Source organism: Lissotriton helveticus (genome assembly GCF_964261635.1).
Source record: "Lissotriton helveticus chromosome 1_1 unlocalized genomic scaffold, aLisHel1.1 SUPER_1_unloc_2, whole genome shotgun sequence".
Taxonomy (NCBI): domain Eukaryota; kingdom Metazoa; phylum Chordata; class Amphibia; order Caudata; family Salamandridae; genus Lissotriton; species Lissotriton helveticus.
In genome coordinates, this window is record NW_027611659.1 from 1,548,730 (window position 1) to 1,565,068 (window position 16,339).

General features: G+C 45.4%; 1 protein-coding gene across 1 annotated transcript in view; it reads left to right on the top strand.

The window, feature by feature from the left end:
- Nucleotides 1-16,339, top strand: part of LOC144805712 (NACHT, LRR and PYD domains-containing protein 12-like) — an 878,524-nt gene that overhangs the window by 61,173 nt on the left and 801,012 nt on the right. Inside the window, exon 5 of the mRNA XM_078672213.1 lies at nucleotides 5,181-6,900. Within this exon, the coding sequence (XP_078528339.1) occupies nucleotides 5,181-6,900 (1,720 nt within the window). The remainder of the gene's footprint in view (nucleotides 1-5,180; nucleotides 6,901-16,339) is intronic.

The window sequence follows — 16,339 nt, forward strand, 5'->3', positions numbered from 1 at the left end:
CAACTTTGGGCCTGATAGCTCGGTTGGCAACTACTCCCTTCTTTTGTGCAGCCTCTGCTTTGGATTACGTCAGATCTACTCTTAACAATCAAAGTTGTCGGGGGAAAGGTGGAAATGGTCATTAAAGGGACTATACTAGTCAAAGTGTGAGACGGCTCCTTTGTAGGTCCCTTGTCTGCGCTGGGCCGCGTTCATCAGAAGTGCCTCTATCTATCAAAAGTTTAACTTGAACAGTAAGTGCTAACATTTGTGTTTAAGTGAGGTTATTTCTCCCCTCAGATCTAAGATAATCCTGGCGGTATCCTCGCTCTGCCAGGTTGTCTCCACAGAAAAGCTCCCAGCCCACTGCACCCTTGAATCTTCCTCTAAAGGTTCTGTAGTCCTCCTTGGCAAGGAAGGATCCATCTCTAGCTCATGCACTTCCTCTATTTGGAGCTGGGCTGATCTTGGAGCTGTAGAAACCTGTTTGATAAGACAATATTGGTGGAAGTGTCGATGTCAGTATTGATCAGGGATTTTTCTACATCTGCAGTGGGAAGTAGGAGTGAAACTACGTCCACAATACCAGTGCTGTCTATAGAATATGTAGCAATGGGGGTACCGGGAGGCAACATTTTTCTACTCTTCGTTTTAGTAAACATTGCAGGAATATGTTTTGCAAGATCAGGAGTGGGACTATGGGTTATGGGCGGGCTCTTCAGAAAGTTATAGGTTGGCTGTAGTAGCAGTGCAGGTGTCAGGAGCCAGGATTTCCAGGCATTCCACTATTAGGTCATTGATACAATCCAGGACACAGTTTTGGTTGTACTCTTACGCGTCAAGTAATTCTGCTGGCCTTCAGACGGGCCCTTCGGCCCGCCCCCTCCCTCACAATTAGACAATTTTATTTTACCCATAATGTTGATCAGTATAATCAGTATAATTTGTGATATAGTTAATACTTGGGATATCGATGGTATCTACAGCGGTGTGACTTAGGGGTGGTAGTAGCTACGTCTATATATGATTGTGTCGTGTGTCGTGTGTCATGGGTCTATCGAGCTTGGAATATGGCCTAATGCAATATTTAAGATAGCAAACCCTCCCAAAACATAAAGGGTGCTCAGACCTCAAATAGCGAACAAAGAACAACAAATCAACCCACAATTTGATAGAGAAAGTCACATTTAAAAAAATAAATAAATACAAATTAAAACAAGTAACTACAGATAAAAGAAAGGTGATTGCTTAGGTGTGGATGTTGCTATCAAAGTCTCAAGTTCTCAGAAACCCAATGTTAATGGAGGGAATGAGGTGGCAGTCATGGCCTCAGCCAAAGGCAAAGAGACAGTCTCCTAGCAATCAGCTAAGACATATAGTCTGTTCAGACAAGGTGATAAGGTGATGGGAAAAGCAGCAAAGGTGGAGCAGGAGTGTAGGTGTCCTGTGCTGCAGGACCCTGGTGCTGTTTTATACGCCTCCTGGTGCGCTTGTTGCATGGAAGCGGCTCCCTTGTCGCGAGGAGCTCTGGTGAATATAGCCTGGGCCACCAGAAAAGCAGCAAAGGTGGAGCAGGAGTAAGGCCGTCCCCAATTAACAACGAGTACGTTCAATCGGTGGTTCACTGAAAGCTAAAAGTGACGCAATAAAAATATCTGGGCTGAAGATACGGCATAAGGATGGTGGCAGAGAGCAAGCCTAACACCTAGGCAGTGAGGTCAACTTCAGCTGGAAATCACAGAGTGCCGAGCATGAGTGCCCGTGCTCTGAGGAAGTCGGGAATTGTACTACTACTACTACTACTACTACCAGATGCTCCTTCTTTGCCCTCCTCACACTTGAAAGAGGAGGAAAGGTTCCATAGGTTGGATCCCAAGAAAGCAGGGAACTTTGATTTAGATTGTACCAAGGATCATCGAGTGGACAATCAACTTTTCATGGGGTTCTCTGGGAAAAGAGTGAGAAGGCTGAGCAGAGGAGAGCTTTGTCAAGGTGGATAGTTCCATATATCAAGATCTACTATACATCGGACTGAAAGCAACCATGTTGGACCTGGCCTCGTGGCGTGGTTCCCCCCGTTCCTCATTACCCCATTAGCATAGCCCTGCACCCAGAGTCCCCTGGTCGTCCTGCTCCCTGTACGCCCAAACACCGTAATCAACGACCAGCCCCGCATGTCCCGTCCCGCTCCAGGCTCCGAGCGCCCAAAACCTGCATGCCCCACAAGGCCCGGCAGCCATTTTCCTTCCCCGAGGTCCCTGACTCCCTGGGCCTAGCATGACCCCGGCCCCAGCGAAATTTAGACTCCCAGGCACGCCAGTCCCGGCTGGGGGGGGGTAAAGGGCCCCCCGGGTGAGATAAGCCAGGGAGTTTCGATGGTACCTCCGGCCTCCCCTGAGAGACTGGTTTCTGCCACACCTTTGGCCCTCCCCTGTGGGCCAGTTTCGATTGCACCTCTGGCCTCCCCGAGTGCTGGCTCCAGACCCTGCTGGGCGTCTGGGAAATCCCTGACGCATCTTCAAAGGATCAAAGAGCCAACCGCCGGACCTCTCCAACGGCCAGCCCCCAAGGCCTGAGACCTCCACCTGCGAGGGCCCGGACATCAAAGGGCCACTGGACTATATCAAGGCCCACCTAATAACTAGCGGGCAGTTGTATCCTGGACAAGAAAGCCCTGCTGATCTGATCGCGGCTGACCCTTGGGAGAACTGAACCTTTGAATTTCTGAGCCCTGCTGACGCTGTCGCGACTCCTTCTTGAAACACGGAACTTGACCATCGGAGCTCTGCTGACGCTGTCGCGGCTCATCCCTGCAAAGAACGAACTAAGACCTCCGAGCCCTGCTGACGCTGTCGCGGCTCATCCTTGCAAGGACCGAACTAAGACCTCCGAGCCCTGCGGACGCTTTCGCGGCTCGAGCTTGAACTCAAAAGAGATCTTCGTGAAACCACCTGAGCCCTGCTGACGCTGTCGCAGCTCCTCAAGACCATCTCCGGATCGAGCCCTGCTGACCTCGTCGCAGCTCGAGGAGAACTCTGGTCCGGCTGGACCATCGACGCTACCATCACGACCTGAGTCGACTCGAAGTGAGTGAAGCAGCCAGTACGACCATCATCTTCCGTATCCCCCGGCTCGAGGATTAAGAGCTGCGCGCAGGGTACGCTTCGTACTGGCCTAAAGACTGAGACTGTCTCGCTTCCCCCTTCCCGAATTTCTGAAGACTTTACGATCCCTCGATAGCTTGTAAATAAGAGTGCTGATTTCTTCTTACTGTTTGATAAAGAACTTGTTACTGTAAACCTACGGTGTGGTGTCTGTTCGTAAGTGTGGTGTGAGCTCAGTGTGTAAGATCCTAGACTCCAAGTCCTCCCCGGTGGGGACCTCACGTTAAAGACTCGGCAGTATTTGTGGGAGAGGTGGGTCCTGGGGTGGTCGGGTGAGCATAACCTGGCCCTCTGAGATCACCCCTTCTAACAAACCACCAGAGGCCTGAGAGCCGATTCCACCAGGGCCAAGGCTGCGACCACTTTGTTGCCACAAGGACTGACTGTCCTTGATATCTGCCACGCTGCGCTGTGGGCATCGGTCACTCTTTCACAAGGTACTACTGCCTGGATGACCTGGTCCGGCAGGTGGGACACTTTTCCCTGGCTTGGTTCTGCAAGACTTTTTATCTTGAGTCCACTCCACAGACCCTCCACCTTTGGGAGTTATTGCTTTTCTACCTATTCTCAGTCAATCAATCAGGTGTTTGTATAGTGTGGCTACTCACCCGTGAGGGTCTCAAGGCTCTGGGGGGAGGGATGCTTGTCCGTCTGGGTGTGGAGGTTCAGTCGAAGAGCCAGGTTTCGAGGTTGAAAATTCTCAGGTGAAGCATCTGCTGTTAAAAGTCTCTCTTAAAGGAACAAGTTATTTACCTTTTGTAGTCCTCTTTCTGGTGCATACTCTATCTATCCGCAGATTCCCCCCTGCCTTTCCACCTCTCCGTTTTGTGACCAGGTCTCTTTTTTATACTCCACCCCTGAGGGTGCAGAAAGGGTGTCTTATACGGCACGGCTTCATCACTTCTGGGGAGTATGAATCGGTGTGGACGATCTTGCAGCCTGTATGTGTTGGTTCCAGCCATGTGTTTGTGACGAGCACTGATTATTTCTGTAATCTTATATAGCAGTGGGCATGAAAATGTGGGAGTGATCCCTCAAAAATGGCTTTAATTATGAGTTTAAGGATACAATCCAATCCCTTCATAAACATGGATTGGAATTTCAGTTTTTGTTGCAAATACCACACCCGCAACTTCCCCCTGACAGATTTCACAAGGATAATCCTGTCAGACGTTTTCAGGGAATAATGAGTGGTAAAAATGCCACATACATTGAAAGAGGAGCAGAACACAGAAACAGCGATTCTACATGTAATTCCCCATTTTCCCATAAACTCAGATTAGCAGATTTATACAGTTTCTGATGAATGGCTCAGCCTGTGGTAGCGGTAGTTCCTGGGACCAGCGCACAACTCACTCATTACCAGGGCACTTGTGATTGGACATTTACCTTGGCATTGGTGGTGTGTGGAGATCCACCCCTGGACTGTGGCCCCCGCGGCTCCTCGTGTGATCTTCACTCGCCATCAGCGATTTTTACTCTCTTGATGAATGTAGAGTCTCCCACACGACTGCTTCAGGGGTTCAGATTCCATTACAGACATTGTAGTGGAGGACGAGGCATTTAAAGGGGGGCTGCACGTGGACTGGTGGGCTGCGGACATGTTTGGAAGAAAGATACTGAACCGCTTACTTTGTTGTTTTTCTTAAGTATTTGTCCTTGTTTGATGAGCCTGTGATGTATTTCTTTTTTTGCTGAAGTACGTTTTCAGGAAATAAATGTAGTTATAACTGAGCCTCCATTTCCTATAATAGTATTCTTTCTTGGGATAATGTCCTTGATCGACATGTACTGATTATTTCAATCCAAAGTCTGTCATTTCATAACAACAAAGAATCCCCAATGCTAAGATCTCCCCACGTAATGTCTTATTCTCTTCAATATCACCAAACAAATACCACCCATTGCAGCAACTATAAATACATCTGAAATGTTTCATGTTCATTGTGACCATGCAATTAAATTAAACTGTAACACTGTTAACTCACATTTTATTCCTAAGTAGATTTTTCATATGTTTTCTCTATTTTTAAACAGATCACAAGACGAAGTACAAGCAGTATATTAAAGAGGAATTCAGAAAAATGAAGGATAATGACAGTAGAATCGGTGAAACTGTGTCTTTAGAAGGAAGGTATACAAAGCTCCTCATTTTAAAGCACTACCGTAATAAGAAAGATAAAGAACATGAAATAATGTCTTGTGGAAAGAGACATCTAGAGCTTATGGAAGAAAGAGCTGCAGATTCATACTCTAGCATCAAAGATTTATTTTCCCCTGAAAAGGATGGACACATCCCCAGGACTCTGGTGCTCCAGGGAGTGGCTGGGATCGGAAAGACAATGACTGCTCGAAAGATCATGTTCGATTGGGCATCGGGCAAACTCTTCAAACACAGATTTGAGTATGTGTTTTACATCCACTGCAGAGAATATAACCAGCTGAGTGCACAGAGGCCGATCGCTGACCTCATCTTACCCAGCATTGAAGGGGGGCCGTGCCTGTCAATAAGTGACATAGAAGCCAACCCCGAAAGGATGCTCTTCATCATCGACGGCTTCGATGAACTTAAAATCCCTGAAGATTTGCTGTCTGGTGATCCTGATAAAAAATCTCCAGAGGGTAAAACAATCTTCAGTTTATTAAGGAATAGGTATATACAGGATTCATATAAAATAATCACCACCAGGCCAACTGCTTTGGACGCCCTTGAAAAGTGCGTGAAGGATGAACGCTTTGCAGAGATTCTTGGGTTTTCTGAAGCCGGTAGGAAAGAATATTTTACAAGGTTCTTTGGAGATGAAATACAAGCTGCACTCGCTATCAGAATTGTAAAAGAAAATGAAATTCTCTACACCATGTGTTTTGTGCCCATCGTGTGCTGGATTGTCTGCAGTGTCATCAAGGAGCAGATGGAAGATAAGGAGGAATCTTTGCGTGATTTGAGAACAATTACTTCTGTCTACCTTCTTTTTCTTTTCAATTTATTAAAGCAGCAGAGTATAGTTCCCGTACAGCAAAATATTACCAGTAACTTAAAGAGTCTGTGTGCCTTGGCTGAGGATGGCATCTATCAACAGAAAATACTATTTGAAGAAAATGACATAGTTAAACATGGTGTAGACATACCTGCTGTCCAATCCCTCTTCCTCAACAATATTGTTTTTAAAGAATGTACTGATATGGTCAGCGTCTACAGCTTCATCCACTTGACCTTCCAGGAGTTTTTTGCTGCGCTCTTTTACATACTAGACGGAAATGATACAACTGCAGAGAACACAGAGAGTCCGCAGCGAGCCGTGACCCGCTTACTGAAGGAATACACAGAGTTGGGAAACAATCACTTGATGCTGACTGTGCGCTTTCTGTTCGGCCTTCTCAGTAAAGAGAGACTGGATAAGATAAGTAGTAAATTCCAATGGGAAGTTTCACCAGAAATTAAACCCGTGCTACAGGCCTGGATAACAGAAAAACTAAAACAAGAAGTAGACAGGATCACTAGCCACATGGTGGACTTATTCCAATATTTGTACGAGACTCAAGATGAAGAGTTTGTGACAACAGAACCTGTATGTGTGAAACACATAAGTATAACAAAAAGTACGATGAGGCGCGAGATGAGTCCCATGGATTTCAGAGCACTCGCATTCTGTTTACAGCATTCAAGAGTCGAGAGCATCAATCTACAGGACATTCCACTGAGGCCCGAGGATATCCAAGCGCTGAAGCCGCTTATAATGAAATGTCCCAGTCTTCGGTAAGTCTCTCATTTTCGTATATTGCACAGCATCTGTGTCTTAGAGTAAAAATACTAAAAAAATAGTAGCATGGGACTTCCTGTCAGGGATGTGCAGTATAAAACACAGGAAATTACATTTGAACTTTGGCAGAGTTTGTCGGCTGTGCTTGGCGTTATCTTCTATTGCACATCACTGAGCCTTGCTAGGCATTTTGTTTCATGACGCTTCTGCGGCTGCTGGTAACTTTGTCATCACGCGTGTGCTTCTGTGAGTAAGGGGCACAGCTAACCATCTGTTCAGCGAATTCATATTTCACAAACTGTTTTGTTACCAGTCTAGAGTAATTCCATTAAGAAATTAGCAGTTTCCAGATTCAGGGCTACTGGGTGGCCTTTCCTCATGGAATTCCTGCTACCATGAGTCAATCCCCATGGAATAGGGAATTACAGTGTGGACTGGAATTACACAGTTCTCTCTGAAATAAAGCGCACATTTACTATCTTCTCTACGCATGCGTTAAATGTGAGTGGTAGGGGGCCCGCAGCAGGGGTGGGGAGGACAGTTGAATGGATTGTGGAAGGAAATGAAAGTCAAGTTATAGTAGGATTTTGTGAATAGCCAAAAAGTGGAACATTTACTCAAAAGTGTAAGTTACTCAAAGTGTGAGTAACTTTTGTGAATCAGAACCTTGCTTTTTTATTCCATACATCAGCAGAGCCTTGTTAGGCGGCCGGACGTTTGTCTACTTCACATCGTCTGTTCAGAATGTCAAACCCAGCTTCCCACATGACACTATCTGTAGGAAGCTGAATCTCTATATAGTGCACTAAAGCAAAGTACACATGTAGAGTCCAGGCATCCCTTATTGGTATACAGATGCAAAAAGGGTAACATTGAATTCTCTCTTTTGTGGTCATGTGGGGGAGGAGTTTAGAGTTATCAGAGGGTGGTGGTAAGCAGTTGTTGTACTCAGAGTCAATAAATGAGACACACACTCAAGAATAAATCTGAGACCAAATAAAAAAATAAGTTGTATATTTATATATATATTTGATACCAAGAGTTTCGTAAACAAGTAATTATGTTTTGAGATATTGAATTTCACAGGTAAATAAAATGTTCTCTTAAATGCATCTTTACGTGTAATGCTTTCCTACAGGAGAAAAAGACATATACAGGTACTTGCAGTTGTTTTCCGGGGGTCCCCTTCAGGGCCAAAGTACTATCAGCAGTTAGTGTTCCTGCCCTGGGAAGTCGAGGTGCAGAGGTGCTGGTCAGGTTGGTAGCCTTTTGCGCTACACCGAAGGAGAGGGGGGGCACCTAAAGACAGGCTTTAGAGTCAAGTCCGAGAGCTCCCGATAAGAGCCTCGGTTCACAAGGGTCCTGGGAGCAAGGCAGCACAGTTGGTTTTTGAGAACCTGGGCCGGCGCACTCGCGTGCAGAGGGGTAAGGTTAGCTGATCTGGTGCATCCCAGGTCTTTTGTATTGTCAGTTTCGCCAGTTGAGCATGCAAAAACCAGGACTGCTGGGCCACTCTGGAAATTGGTCTCTGTGGTGCTGCTGTCCTTTAATGGCTGCTCACTCTCAGTGTTTTGGAGTCCCGACTGGACTCAAACAGGTTTTGGTTGCTGCAAGTGGTCCGGTATTCCGGGTAATGGTGCCATATGGCTCTGAATCGTCCTGGCATCTTTTCACTTTGTGGGGAGACGTATCTGACCTCCTAGAGCATGGGACCGGCTGTTTTTGTGCCTGTGGACCAAAGGGGAGTAGCTCCTATACTCGAAGGGAGATTGCTGGCAAATTGCAAAGGGCTGGCAGTCCACCCCAGTTCTTGGTAGAGGCTCAGCTGCAGGATAAATGTTTTTTTTTATATCGAGCTGGTGCAGGCAGGCAAGGTTTGGCACTAAAAAGTCCACAGCAAGTTTTCAGTTCTTGTTTTCGCGTCTCTTCTTTGTCCTCTTCTTCTGGGTCCATCGACTCTGAGTTCCTGGCATCAGGGGTGCCCCCTAAATACTCAATTTAGGGACATTAAGGGGAGTGACAGGTAGTAGCCAATGGGCTAGTCACCTTTAGGGTGACTACACCGCCTATATGACCACTTCCTGTGGGAAGTGGGCATAAGCCTAACCACCAAAAACCAAGGTGGTGAAATTCTAGTTTGCGGTTCATATCAGGTAGTCCACCTAACTAGCCAATATTCCCACCTGTCCTTGTGCAAAATGGGCCCTGGGCAGGGGGTGTCAGTTTGCCTGTCTGGGAGAAGCATGGGTCACATATCAAAGGCAGCAGAGGCCTTGGAAGCCTCCTACCTTGATATGCTGGTCACTTAGACATCGTCCTTGGAGGAGGTGACAACACATCCTGCCGAGGCAGGCTTTGTTTCTGCCCTGAGAGAGCGCAGGCTCTCACCTGCATGGGAGTAGAAACCTGTCTGTGGTGGGAGGCTGCTCTACACCAGTTAGCCAGTACACTAGAGGTTTGTAGGTTTTCAGGGAGCGTCTCTAAGGTGCCCTCTGGGAGCATGTATTAATAAATCTACCACTGGAATCAGTGTGAGTTTTTTAATACAAGATACCAAACATCTTTAGTTTCAGTGAATCCATCATGTGGCTGGGGAACTCGTAATCACCAGTGCCTGGTACATACACTCATGAAGGCTTCCCTGTTCACTGGCAGTGTCCAGGGATCAACTTGGACACCACAGGGACATATCTGCTCATGCAGATATGTCCTCTCATTTATTACAATGCAACCTGTCTTAGGGCTATAAGGCCTGCTGCAGGGGTGACTTACATCTATTACATGCAGCATCTGTAGACATGGCACACAGAGAGGATGACATGTGGTGTCTTCACTTTTGTCTGCACCATGTCACGTAGGCTGCAATTTTGCGTGAGTGTGTTGAGGAGTTCCTTAGGGTGGCACAATACATGCTGAAGGCCTTAGGTGCCCTCCTTAGTACCCATGCCCTAGGTATCAGTGGCACCATTTACTAGGGGCTTACAGGGGTGCTAAACTTATTGCCAATTGGGGGAACAATTGTACAGTTTTAGAAAACGAAATCTGCCACTGGAGACCTGCAAGGGGGAAACTCAGTGCACTTCTGTCAAAAATGCATCATATGCCAGGCAAACAATGATGGGGTGACCATGTCCAAAAGGGTCACTTTTCTAAGCTGCCCATCCTTAGGAGCCTATTAATGAAGGTGAACTTACACATGAGTAAATCTACACATGGAACTTTACCCTTATTCTTTGTAGTAAAATTACTACTTTAGGCTACTCAACCTTTCCGAGAGAAAATTTACTAGAAAGTGTACACGTACATGTCTCCATTTAGGTCCTTTCCTAATAGCTAATCGCATCGGTATGTATGAATGTTTTGTGACCGCAATTGCGATCACAAAACATTCACATTTTACCACCGACTTCAATTAGGTGGTAACCAATTTGCAAATGGGAAGGGGTCCACAAGGGACCTCTTCCCCTTTGTGAATGTTTGTAAAAACGTTTTTAAGAGCAGGTAGTGGTTCCAGGGACCACTAACTGCTCTTAAAAAATGAAAAGAAAACTTTTTATTTTTTGTTTTGTAAAGCATCTCATTTACCTTTAAGGAAAATTGACTGTTCTACAAAAACAAAAAAATTGCTTTATTGAAAAGCAGTCATGGACATGGTGGTCTGCTGATCTCAGCAGGCCTCCTTCCCCGTGATTTCTGCGATTCCTATGGGGTCACAAATTGCAACAAACCTCATTAATATTCATGAGGTAGGTCATTTGTGACCCCCTAGGAATCGCAAAAGGTGTACTATACACCTTCATACATTGAATTTTGCGATTTCCTAATTGCGGATCCTTGTAATTTGCAATTAGGGATCGCAAAATGCGAGCTACATTCATCTGGCCCTGTATCACTTTTATCTCAGTATTACTCTGAGGTGCCTGTTTTTTTTCTTCAGTTGTGTCATTTTTAGTGGTATTAGGCTAGCAAAAGCTTCCTGTAGCCACTCATATAATTTTTGAACAGAATGTCTTGTGTCTAGATCTGCACTGGATGTTAGTTGTGTTTCTAAGTCTTCCAATTTGAGTTTGTTCCACTGTCGATAGGTAAATGCACGTAAGGTGGTTTTAGGGGCGTTGCTTTGTGTTGTTTTATGTTTGAAATCAAGCAAATGGTGGTCTGACCATGTGACTGGAGTAATTGTTTGCAAGATAACTAGTTCTTTATTAGCAAAAAAACATCTAGGATGTTTTCAGAGATGTATTTGGGACTGTGAGTGATCTGATGCAGGTTCAGTGTGTCTAGGCCAGCGATGATTGTTTTTGGTTGTTGAGGTCACCCAGAATGTGTAAGTTGGAGTGTATTGTTATCATGTTTGAAACTGTGTCTAGAAGTGTCTCTGGGAATGTTGCATTGCTAGGTGGAGGTCTATAAAGGAGCAGGAGGTTATAGAAGGGAGATGGTGTAGGATTGCATCTGGTGAAAAGTGCCTCACAATATTGTATGGAGATGTCATCAGCTTTAGTTATATGTAATGTTTGCCTGAACACAGCAGCTAGGCCACTTCTTCTTTGCCTATACGATATTTTGGGATTGATTGATAGCCTAGATGATGGCCTAATGCAGGACTAGAGCCATATCATCTCCCAACCATGATTCATTTATGCAGAGTATGTCAGGTTTCGCAACAGTGAGAAGGTCATAGATGTGAGGTTTGTTTTTAGAGAGTGATAGAGCATTTATTAGTAGAGAGTTTAGAGAATGTGCTTTGGCAATAGTGTGCCTTCGTTTTGTAAAAGAGTGAGCAGTGTTTTGTGGGCTTGTAGCAGGTGTGTACGTAGTTTGGTATTGGGTATAAGAGGATAGCAATTGTGTAGGTGTTCTGTATCGTGTTCCTTGTCCAGCAGGCTAAGAAGGCATTTTGATGGGTCTGCGTGTGTAGGTGGTAGGGACAGTGGTTGAGAGCGAGTTGGTGAGCTGTGGTGTTTTTTAGTGTAATGTTGTAGTGCAGTAGACATGGAGAAGCAAAGTTGTGAGGAGTGGCATGTAGCTTATTTTGTTTGCTTCTGTTTAGGGTGGAAGGTGTATGGGTTAGGTGTGGTGCTGCAGCATGCGGGTCATGTAGTAAGGTTCTAAATTGTCCAATGCATGAGAGGCAGTTAAACGAGAGTTGTTGTCTTGTTGTATATGTGTTAGGTGTGGGGGAAGAGAGAAAGCTTGGCATTGGAGTTTGACCATGGTGTGTATCCTTTATGTAGTCTGCAAGGTGGGTGTATGTTTGTAGTTTGTGATGGAAAGAATTGTGAGGTGTGTATGAGATATTTTGTTCTGCTGGTGCTTGTGTTATATTTTGATTTTGGGGAGTAGTGAAAGGAGTTTCTGATGTATATGTTTTCTCAGAAGGAGTTGTATATAGAGTATTGTTTGTTAGTGAAAGTTGGAAGGCAAAGGAGGTGGTGATGTGTTTGTGAGTAGAGTGTATGTTGTGTGTAAGAGGGGATGAACTAGTTAAGAGTGGTTGTGTTAGATTTGATTGCTTCAAGAGGTAATATGTGTGGTGCAGTAGAATTTAAGGGCCAGATGTAGGTAATTCCTATTTACCGACTCTTAAATACCGACTCATACCGAATCGGTATTTAAGAGTCGGTAAATAGGAAGGAGGCAGATGTAGGTAAAAAATGACCGAATCTGTAAGAGTCGGTATTTACCGAATCTGTAAATACCGATTCGGTATTTCACATTGATTCCTATGGGCCTTGAAGCCCATAGGAATCAATGTGAAATACCGATTCGGTATTTACAGATTCGGTAAATACCGAATCCTGCAAGGGTGCAAGGGGTGTCACTTTGACACCCTCTAGCACCCCAAGTACAGGCATGTGTACCATGTGGCACACATACATGCCCTAAGGGCATGTCTGTGTGTTACATGGCACAGATGTGCATGCACACCTGATTTCGGTATTTTACCACCCAATAGGATTGGGTGGTAAAATACCGACTCTTAAGGGCCCTTGGCACTCTTAGGAGTGTCACCTACATATGGATTTACAGAATCGGTATATTTACCGATTCGGTAAAATACTGAAGTGGTAAATTTACCGAATCGGTAAATATACCGATTCTGTAAATTCAGACCCACCTACATCTCAAAAGCCAAATACCGGTCGGTAACGGCCGAAATCGGCCGTTACCGACCGGTATTTGGCGACCTACATCTGGCCCTAAGTGTTGTGTGGTTGTGGTAGTGTAGGAGAACGAAGAGGAGGGTGTTGGTGACTGGAAAGATGGAAGGCTGAGTATAGGTTTGTTAGTGACAAAAATGGGGTCTGTTAGGAGTAATTAGAGAAGGGAGTGTGTGTCTGGATGGGATATAGGGCCAGATGTACGACCCATCTAATTTGCGAGTCTCTAATTGCGTTCTTTTGTGACTCGCAATTTGCGACTCACAAATTGCGATTTACAACAGTGTTTGCGATACCTAATGTGGTCACAAAGTGCCTGCCTCATTAATATTAATGAGGCAGGTGCATTTTGTGACCCCGTTGGGAATGGCTAGCACTCCCAGGGACGGTGGCCTGCTGGCGTCAGCACACCACCATTTTTTTTTTAATGCAGCCCATTTTCCTTAAGGGAAAACAAGATACATTTAAAAAAAAAAAAATTAAACGTTACTGTTTTATTTTTTAAGAGTAGGGGGTGGTCCGTGGTCAGTGCCAGTCACAAAGGGGAAAGGGTCCCCTTGGGACCCATTCTCGTTTTGTGAATGGCTTGCCACCCATTTGAAATGGGTGGTAAATTGTGAGTGTTTCGCAGCCGCTATTGCGGCCAAAAAACAACGAGTCGCTATTAGGAAAAAACGCCCTTGGCACGCCCCTTCCTAATAGTGATTCGCAAACCCTATAGGGTTTGTAAATAGGGCAGACCAATTTTGTGGTCTCAAACGGGCTGATTTCCCGTTTACGACTGCAAAAAATAGTCATACATCTGGCCCATAGTTAAGTATGGTGTGGATTTGGTTTGTAATAGTGATTAGTGGATTTTTTAGTGGTATAGGACAGAGTTGTGTATTGTTTGTAAGTGATGGTGCAAATGTGTGGTGGCTTGGATAGAAGGGTGTATAGGTTTGGTTTCTGGGGGTTTGTTGTGGGTGTTGAGACATTGACTTTGTGTAGGGTTAGTTTGTAGTAAATGAGTAGAGTACATGTGCTTTGAGTCTGGAAATCTGGTTGTGGATGGGGTAGGATGGGTACTGGTGTGTGTGTTTTTGGGCAGCATTTCTAGCCGTAGTCCTGGCCAGTCTTGAACAGGCTCAAACCTTGGCCAATGGAACCCAAGCTCTAACCCTAATCAAACACACAACTAGCCCTAAACCCTAGAACCAAGAGGACATTAGCCTCTTACAGAAAATCACAGCCCTAGTCCCAGGAGCAAACCAGAAACCAAACCAGAAACCCTAGGGTCAATAGAAACCCTAGCCCCAGCCCTAGTCCTAACAGCCAATCAGACATGAAACCCTAAGCCCTACATCCAATGAAAACCCTAGCCCTAGCCCTAGTTCCAGCAGACAGTCAGACATGAAACCCTAAGCCCTACATTCAATAAAAACCCTAGCCCTAGCCCTAGTTCCAGCAGACAGTCAGTCACAAAACCCTAAGCCCTACGTCCAATGGAAACCCTAACGCCAGTAACCAATCAGAAATCCTAAACCTATCCACCAATCAGATCACTAACCCTAAGCCCTACATCCATTAGAATCACTGACCCAGGAACCAATCAGAAACCTCAAATTGTCAAACAATAGGAACACTAACCCTAATCCAATAGAAACACCAGATACAGCCACCAATCAGTGCACAGATGTAGCATCCAAGAGAAGCTAATGTAAGGTGCCTGCGACATCCGGCACAGTTTGCGGGGCAGGGGGGCTGGGAGCTGCTCCTCAATTCAGAATCTGCTAGGAACCAGAGGAGAACCAAACGCTCATCCTAAAAGGTCTACCCTCCGCCATTGCACCACTATCTTAGAATGATGATTTGTGATGTAATATTTCAAATAGCTTAATGGCGGAAAGTTCAAAAATGAATGTCACATTGTGAGTCTACAGCACCCCACACACGGTGAAATCTGTAATATCTGAAATTCATTAAAATAGTAAGAACACAACGCTAAAGGAGTATTTAAATATGGACCCATATACTTTCCTGGTGTGTCCTGTCCCTGGTGATGAGGGGGCTTCCAAGATCTCTCGGGGAGGCTTGGGGGGGGCTAAAATGTGGGTAAGAAAGGGTGCGGGTTGCACACAAGCATATTCATAGCCTTGTAAGAGTGTGCACTAGATTGTATATAATATTGGTGACTCTGGCCAATTATTATTATTTTTTTGCAGTTGTTTTTATAATGCAACATGGTCACCAGGTGCATCACAGAAGGACATATTCATTTTTTTAGGCAAGGGGAAATTAAGAGATTTGCCCAGAACCACAGGATGTTTGAGCCTCCCGCCAGACTCGAACCTGGTTTCCAAGCCCAGAAGTTGGCCGCATTGCCGTTAAGCTACACCATCTTCCAAATGTGTGATAGCTAGTGTGTCTTGCCCAAGATGAGTATAATCAAGTTCGTTGGTGCTGTCATCATGTCTGAGAAAAGTTTGCTGGTACCCGCAGAGCAGTTAAAGATACAGAACAAGTTTACAGGCGGAAGGGACTGATGTCTACAGAACAAATAAAAATAGAAATAATATAAAGTTAACAGGTTTGTTTACGAGGGAGATGCTGTTGGCCCACTGAAACCCTCCCAACCGAGCAGTGGCCGACCCTGAACAAAACAAGAAACAAAGCTGAAAGCCTTACCAGTCCTCAGCAGAGCTCTTATACAATGCAGCGAGAGACAGAGGTCGGAGCAGCGTGTAGGTTTACAGTCTGTGGGGCGTACGTAACAACACTGTGCAGGCAAAATATCATTTTAAAAAGTCAGTTTCAAAATAAAGGAATGTGTCCTAACAGTACCAATGTCGTCCGGCAAACTAAAAGTGCCTGCGCTCCCTTTACAGGAGATACGGCGACTTGCAGACCGGCCGCCTCTGCTTCAGAAAGGAGGGGTCGGCCTCCAGCAGAAGCCTGCCTCAAGCGAAAATAAAATGTTGCTGTTGCTTCCCTTCCACAAGAATATGGCGTCGAACAATGGCCATAGTAAAAAAAAAAAACAATGCCTTTTACCTATGTGTTTTGGCTTGGAGTGTTGTGTATGTATGAACAGAGACGCAGATGCAGCACTGCCTAGAGGACTTAGAATGAAGGAGTTACTGATGGGACCAGAGAAGCAGCTAGAAGCACTGCCTAGAGGACTTAGAATGAGGAATTACTGCTGTGACCAGAGACACTGCTGCAGCACTGCCTAGACGGGACCAGAGAATCCACTAGAAGCACTGCCTTGAGGACCAATGAAGATTACCAC